This window comes from Camellia sinensis, chromosome 13, assembly GCF_055761805.1.
Source record: "Camellia sinensis isolate YWXY chromosome 13, ASM5576180v1, whole genome shotgun sequence".
In the NCBI taxonomy this organism is placed as follows: domain Eukaryota; kingdom Viridiplantae; phylum Streptophyta; class Magnoliopsida; order Ericales; family Theaceae; genus Camellia; species Camellia sinensis.
This window is the reverse complement of record NC_138973.1, coordinates 111,748,722-111,757,047: the sequence shown is the minus strand read 5'-3', so window position 1 is coordinate 111,757,047 and position 8,326 is coordinate 111,748,722. Positions and strand designations below refer to the sequence as shown.

Sequence of the window (8,326 nt, the reverse complement as noted above, 5' to 3'; positions counted from 1 at the left end):
GTGCGTCTAAACACTATTACACAGGACTTGAGCTACTACACCTACCGACATTAGGACTTTTAAGTAATTAATCCTTAATTTTAAATGATAATACTCATGCATGCTTTTCTTTGTACCAAGTCAAAAATATGAATGAATCCACTATCTCTATGTCTAATAATAAAAAAAAATTGAATAAAATATACACTCATTGAGAAAATGAAAAAAAGAAAAAGAAAAAAAGAAGCAATCACAAACATAGAACATAGTAGAACAGAATACACAATCAAGCCAACATCACAAATAGTACCATATGACAATCACTCAATCTACTTTTACAACAATATTATCAAATATTAGCCCAAACTTTGTCCATGTGTACCTCAACCACCAACTTCATTATTCCAACATTATCATATGTTACAATAGCAATAATAGTTTTCTGTTTTAACCTGCAACAAGGATTTAGAGAGAAAAACATGTAAGTTCAAGTGCTTAGTTTATAAGAATTTGGGAAAATGACGACGTAACATGAAATCGCAAATAAAATGCATGAAATTTAAGAAATTATTGATAATGAAGAGTGGATAATAGGCAAAAAATTCAAGTTTTATGCAAAAAATAAAGGGTAAAATCTATTTACCTCTTTATGATATGACCCAATAGCATTTTACCTCCATGTCTTTTAAAACTAATAACCACATATTTTAAACTAAACTATTAGAGTTATATTTTCCATCCAAACTAAAAGAGAGTGTGTCTCACATTCTTATTTTGAAAGTGGAGAAGGAAATTTTTTTTTATTAAAATTAAATTTCAATGGAAGAAAACGAATCTAGCCTTGTTTTACCTTTTTGTTCTTTTTTAAATCTAAATTTCTTATTTAATAACATTTTAAATGTTATTAAAAATGACTATCTAAAAAAAATAATATTTTAAATTAAACATACATATTATATATATATAATTAAATCAGTGATGCTAGAGACCCCTAATTTAGAGGCTTTAAAACACACCTCTAATGAGGTGAAAAAAAAAAAAAAAACCTAACAGTGGCAGTGGGTCCCACCTACTGCCACATCACTAGTGGCACCTCTAATTAGAGGTCCCAAGCATTTTTGTAATTAAATTAACCTAAACACCTTAATTTATTATTATAAAAATTAATCATCACATTGTCAAAACCTAATTTTTAATCTTTAACCATTTTTTTATTTAATAACATTTTAAAATAAATATAAACATATAGATATAACAAATTAAATCATAAATTAAACTAAACACCATAATTTATTACCATAAAATTACTTTATTTAATAACATTTAAAATTAAACATATGCATAATACATATATATAACAAATTAAATCATAAAAGTCATGTAATCTAATTTTTAATTTTTACCTCAATTTATTATTTAATAAAATTTTAAATTAAACATGTACATATATATTTAACAAATGAAATCATAAATTAATTATAATTAAAAATGAAGTTTATTTTAAATTTTTTTTTAGGGAACTCTAGTTTCTTAAATTAGTTTTGTGTCATTTTTTTTTTAACTTTTTGCTTAGTCATGGGGGCAAATTTATTTATTTATTTACAAAGAGCAAAAAATAAAAGAAGAAGACATAAAGGGTAAAGTGTTATAGAGTTATACTACAAGGAGGTAAAATAGATTTTTCCCAAAAATAAAAATAAAAATAAAGAAAATAACGAATGCATAGGCAATATGTATTCAACTTCAACATGTGTGACACCTCAATCCCATATTGGATAGATATTAATAGTCTAACCAACCATACATGGAATAACCCATCCTGAACTATGTGAGGTCTTTTGTGAGATGACATAAAGATATAATTGTGATGATCCATGGACCTAAAGCATATCGTGATGGTCCACAGACCCAAAGCAAACAATATCAGTATCACATAGATGGTGGGGGGGGGGTTATTATGGTTAAAGAATTGAGGTTGTATTTAAATTTTAAATTTGAAAAAATATTTAAAAGTTAATAAGACAGTAGAGAGCCTTTATGCTATGTTTGGATTGAGTGATTTAGAGAGAAAAGAAAAGAAATAGAGTGATATATATTTCTCTTATTTGTTTGGATAATCTAAGTAGAGAGAAATGGGAAGAAATGAAGAGAAATGGAGAGAAACTCATTTCTCTTATAAGCCTCATTTTCAATCTTTCCAAAAGTGGAGAGATTGGAAGAGAAAAGAAACCACTATTTTCATAATACCAATTTTGTCCCTATAAAAATAAAAGAAATAAAATGATTGAAAATATAAAAAGGTTATTTTGGTAATATAACATAAAATAATTTCTTTTCTTTTCTCTTAATGAAACCTAACCAAACAAAAATGAGAGAAATCACAATTATTTCTTTTCTTTTATTTCTTCCTTATCCAAACAAAAATGAGAGATATCACAATCATTTCTTTTCTTTTATTTTCTCTTATTACTTAAGTAATCATTTCTTTTCTTTCCTCTCCTAAGTTCCCAAATATAGTGTTAATAAATTAGTCAATACAAATGAAATACATAATGAGAGTCATAGTTATAAACCATAATCACCATGTCAATCCACAAATTATCATTGGCCAATATTCAAATAGGGTCATGAAATGAGGTTTTTGTATTTCTACTTTGTATTTAACTGCAGGTCGCAAAATTCACTGCAATAACTTTTATTTTATTTGTCATGCAGTTCGTTAAACGTGGCATGCAGATTGCTACTATGACTTACAAATACACATTATAGATTGGTGGATAGCTTGAATCCAATGGTTTTTCCCTTAAAATCAGTAATATGTTTGTTTGAGTGGATTGGATTTATGGAATTAACATTATTAGGATAGTTTGAGATTATTAATTCTTTTGGATTGTGTATCATATCTTATATTTGGATTGGTATGGGATTATACGATGAGGTTGATAGTCCAAACCTCTCATTAATCTTTTATTTTGTACGAGGGATACTATGTATTTATGCATTTTATTAGATTATTAGTCCAATTCTATGGCCAAGTTTGTCCAAACAAACATGCCCTAAATGTAAAACTAGCAAGCACTTGGAGCTTTACATACCATTTGGCTTCTAAGTTAGTATTTGATTAAAATACATGTTGGAATGGTATTGATTATTCCATCGGTTCGGTAAAAAAAGAAAGGAATGTGTATTGCAAATAAAATCACTATTCACCAATCTAGAAAAAGGATAAAAGATAACTTTAGTCCCTAAAGTATGTGCTCTTGTCATTTTAGCCCTTTAAGCTTCAATTTTGTTATTTTGGTCTTCAAAATTATCAATTTAAGTCAATTTAGTTTTAGGTCTAACGTCCATCTACATTGATAACAAGAATATAGATAAAAGATAATTTTAGTCCTCAAAGTATGTATTCCTTGTTAATTTAGTCCCTTAAATTTTGATTTTGTTATTTGGTCATCAAAGTTGTCAATTTGTGTTAATTTGGTCTTTGCTCAAACTAGAGGTGAGCATTGGTCGGGTTGGACCGTCACTACATAATAAGAGATTTTATATCTTCCCAAGTCCGACCCGGTCCTAACATCAGGCCTTGACATCTGTCCAAGTCGACCAAAAAATAATTACAAATCCCAAGTCCACCCATCGACCTATATGTTAAAAACAAAAATTAAAACATTTCATAATTAAATTTAATCACTCATTATATTTTCTTAAATAAATATACTGACATCATTATAAATTGAAGAATTTCATTATAAATTGAAGGATTTCTTAAATAAATTGAATTAAACATCGCTACAAATGTCAATTTCAATAAAATTAATAAAGATAAAGTCTACATCCCAACAAAAAAAAAAAATTTTTAATATATTATAATTAATTAATTTAATAGCTGGCTGAGTTGGGCCGAGCTGGATTGAAAGTAAAAATTCTTAACTCTTCACATTAATATATTGGGCTAAAAATATTGGTCCAGCCAGACACTATGGGTTAAAACAACCTTCCCAAATCCTAAAAAAATAGAGTCGAGCTGGACGGGCCAACGGGTCGATGGCCACCTGTAACAACTCTAAGAACCAAAACAATAAAATTAAATCTTAAGGAACTAAAATGACAAGAAGTGCATACTTTAGAGACCAAAATTGTCTTTTATCCAAGGATAAAATACGTTTCCCGTTATCAATGTAAACGGACATTAGAGATATGATCAAATTAACTTAAATTGACAACTTTAAGAACCAAAATGATAAAATTGAAACTTTTTTTTTGAACAGCAAAGAAGAGAACTATATTAAAGAAGAAAACTACTACATCAATAAGAAAAAGAGGATGAGTGTAAAGCATCAAGGGTTGGTGAGGATCCAACCACAAACACCCAAAACAACCTCGCCTAAGAAAAGGCTAACCAAACTTAAAGCATAACAGACAACCCAAAGACTAGCCAAATTAAAAACAGCAGCAGAACAGCAGATCACCCTCAAGCAGAACACCAACTCCAAAACACCAGCAGAACTAAAGCAGAACGAAAGCAGAGCTAAAGCAGAACTGATGATCACCCTCAAGCAGAACTGAAGCAGCCACAAGAGACTAAAATAATATGAAACGAGGTTAGAACTGTTTTTATCCTTAGAAAAATGACAATTTTTTTGAGTGATCAAGAAATAGTCATTCTATACTACCCAAAATCATTCCAATCAACTAAAGGCTACCTTAGAGTTAAAGTATGATGGAAAATTAAATATTGTGTCAAGTGAACTATTCTAAATATGTGAAATATCTATGCCTGAGAATTGACAGTTGGGTTAAGGCAGGGGATATGAGTGCAACACGTTTAGTTAGACATGCAATCAACAAATATTTTTAAGTAAACGAGTTAACTATAAAACTAAATTACGCATAATATACAAATATAAAAAGTAAATTACATCTTGTCCCTTCAATTATGAAATTTATCCATGTCCTCCTGTCGTTTTGGATGAGAATTAGGTGAATCTGAACCTCGGACAATACTCATAACCAATACATATATTTGAGTATGTAAAATAGATTTACCAAAAAAAAAAGAAGATAACACCTCCTTCATAGGGTTCTGCCTTTTGGGGCCAAATTGGTGCATCTTTTCATTCAAATATTTTATGCATATAATATATGTATCTGAGCATTAATAAAAGGTGGGGAATGTGGTGAATTACTGGTCTCACGCGAAAATACGATAACCTTGAATTGGCAACTTTTATGGGTGAACTATGAAGATTTCTAAAGTCAACCAGAGATAAAATTTTGCAGCTAATCATGATGATCAAGATGTATAGCATAAATTGAGGAAAACAAAAGTAATCTAGTGAAACTATTTGGGAAAATATATCAAGATTGACGAATAGAAAATCCAATCATATAGTTTATTTCAGTACAAAACTAGCTTTTGAAACTAACTGCATTAACATAAGCCATGGTTTAATGCCTAATCACAACAAAACATATATTTTATTTATTTATTTTGGCTTTGGTTGTGGTCAATGAAACAATTCTATATGTATAACTGCTAGTTCTTGAGTGAATTGCTCATAGTGTTACTCATTCACAAAAAGAACTACATGTGCATTAGGCAGACCCCTAGCAGAATATATATAATAACCTTTTACTTATTCTGTAATTAGATAGTAAACTTTTAAAGATATAGAATCAGAAAAAAGCAACAAGTACCATGAAGTTAGAGAGTATAATACAATCATGATTCATGATAACTAACAAAATAAATCATTAAAACTAAGAATCAACATCACATACCTGAAAACATAATCCATGTTTGCTAATTTCTTCTGCCACCTTGTCTCAACATTTTCACCTTTTTATGCTTTTTTCCTTCGACAATTCTTACAAACAACTTTGGTTGTCCAGTTAAGAACATGAGAAAACCAAGAACCAATCCCAATGCCATTCCATACGCATACCCCATCACCACGGCTTCCCAAGTAAATCCACTTACAAAATTTGAGTCATCTTCCTGTTGTAATAGCACCCCCGGCTGAACTTGTGATTGATTATCTTCACATTCCTTTGACAATGGAAACCCGCATAATCCCAAGTTCCCAACATATGAATCATTTCCAAATGTATCAAATTGTTTGCCTCGAGGTATGCGTCCGTCGAGATGGTTACATGAAAGGTTAAAGACCTCAAGAAATGTCAAACTCAATAAATGGTTAGGAATTTTCCCAATAAGCTGGTTTGAAGAGAGGTCTAGTGATTCAAGCTGTGTCAAGTCTCCTAAAGATGATGGAATAAGGCCTGTAAGGCTATTATGAGATAAATTAAGCACTATGAGAGAATTAAGCTTTCCGATGACATTTGGAATATCTCCACTAAATTTGTTAGATGATAAATCAATTGCTACGAAGACAATCAAAGTTGTCGTTAAATAATAATCAAACCCCTTCATCGTCACCGTAACTGAATAATATTCTCTAACTCTCCAATATATTCCATTTGGCATAGCTATATTCCTCATAGCTTTGAAAATTTTGAAATATCTCTCTGGCAAATGACCAGTGAACTTATTGTGGGAGAGGTCAACAATTTGGAGTTTAGGGAAATAGAGTTTTGGCTTGGAAGTGTCTATTGGACCGTGAAATTTGTTGGATCGCAAGACAAGAACCCGTAACTCTGGAAGTATTCCCAACCAGTATGGAAAAGTGTCATTTATCTTGTTGTTTCCGAGGTCTAGAATTTGTAACTGTCTACAATTGGTTAAGGATCGTGGAATTGGTCCTTCGAACTGATTTCCATTCAAATTAAGAATTTCCAACTGATTACCCTTTCCAAATATCATTGGGATGTTCCCTTGAAAGGCATTGAACTGCAGATCTAATACAGATAGAATGTTGCTGAAGTTTCCCAAACATTGTGGAATTGCACCACTCAAGTGGTTGTGAGACAAATCAAGGATGGAAAGGGATCTCACATTGCAAATTGAAGAAGGAATTTCTCCGGTGAGTTTATTTTGTGAGATGAAGAAGTAAGATACAAAGAGTGGTGGAATTGGGAGTTGTCCTTGAATCAAGTTGGAACGAAGATCAAGAGTGTCAAGATTCTTCCAAGGAAATTGGTTTATACCTGTTAGAAAGTTGTGGGAAAGATTTAAGTACTGCAATGAAGCCTTCCCGATGACGCCAGCCCATTTTGGAATCTTTCCATGAATTTCATTGTTGGAAATGTCTAGTTGTTCAACATTCTCTAAGGCTTTAAAGAAATCACAAAATTCCTTTATCTTGCAAGAAGTCATATAGAAGAACCTAAGCGTAGGCAAGGTATTGTTGATATTGTTGATGGTGCTCACTGACAGACTATTGTATGAAAGATCAAGACTATCAAGATTTTTTAGATTTGAGAATGTTTGTAGCTCCACAACACCACTAAAATTATTTGACGAAAGATCAAGTCGTGTCAAATTCACAAGATTTGAAATTGATTGTGGAATGGGGCCACGTAGTTCATTATGACTCAAGCCAATGAGCATCAATTTTGATTTATGCTGGAACTCAGGAATTTGGCCAGTTAGTCGATTACTATCCAGTTGTAATTCCGTCAATGACGGAAGATTCAACAACCAATATGGTAGTGTCCCATTCAGTAAGTTATTGTACAAGAAAAGTGCTTGTAGGTTGTTTAGCCCACTAATGTTGGAGGGAATGGGACCCATCAGTTCACTACTTGATATATCTTAAAAACCAAGTTTTGTCAGGTTGGCTACCCAACATGGAAATGGACCATTGAAATTGTTATCTCCAAGTGCTAAATACTCTAGCTTTATCAGCTTACCGATAAAATTAGGAATTTTTCCATGGAGATTATTTCTAGAAAGATCCAAGGAAATGAGCTGATTAAGATTTGAGAAAGTAAATGGGATCTGACCGTTGAAACTATTTCCCAAGAAGGATATATCAGTGATCTGTGTAAGGTTCCCGAGTGATTCAGGAATGGACCCGGAGAATATGCAACCACTGAGATCCAAGGACGTCAGAGACCTGAGATAGCCAATTGAATCTGGTAATTCTCCAGAAAAACTTGTAGAGCTGAGATCCAAGGACGTCAAAGACGTGAGATAGCCAATTGAATCTGGTAATTCTCCAGAAAAACCGGAATACCCGAGATACAACTGCTGGAGGGAACTACTACTACTCCAGTTTACTTTGGGTAAATTACCAGTGAGATCATAGTTGTCTCCTAAAGAGAGAATTTGCAAGTTTGGAAGGTGAAAAATGCTATCCGGTAATTTCTCATGCAACCCGGTGTAAGTAAGATCGAGATATGTCAAAGAAGACATATTCGTCAAAGACACCGGTACAATTGAAGA

The 8,326-nt window shown here is 31.7% G+C and overlaps 1 protein-coding gene across 1 annotated transcript; it reads right to left on the bottom strand.

Moving 5' to 3' along the window:
* Nucleotides 1-269: 269 nt before the first annotated feature.
* LOC114264137 (receptor like protein 27) lies at nt 270-8,045 on the bottom strand. The gene is made up of 2 exons (XM_082901472.1): nt 5,761-8,045; nt 270-431 (listed from the first exon to the last, which is right to left on the bottom strand). Exon 1 carries the CDS (start codon nt 7,670-7,672, stop codon nt 5,783-5,785), a length of 1,890 nt encoding a protein of 629 aa, XP_082757598.1. The 5' UTR covers nt 7,673-8,045; the 3' UTR covers nt 270-431; nt 5,761-5,782.
* Nucleotides 8,046-8,326: the final 281 nt, after the last annotated feature.

Bases quoted from the DNA above. Each gene is read 5' to 3' on its own strand.
- LOC114264137 (XM_082901472.1), bottom strand. From the start codon at position 7,672: ATGGGTCCCATTCCCTCCAACATTAGTGGGCTAAACAACCTACAAGCA.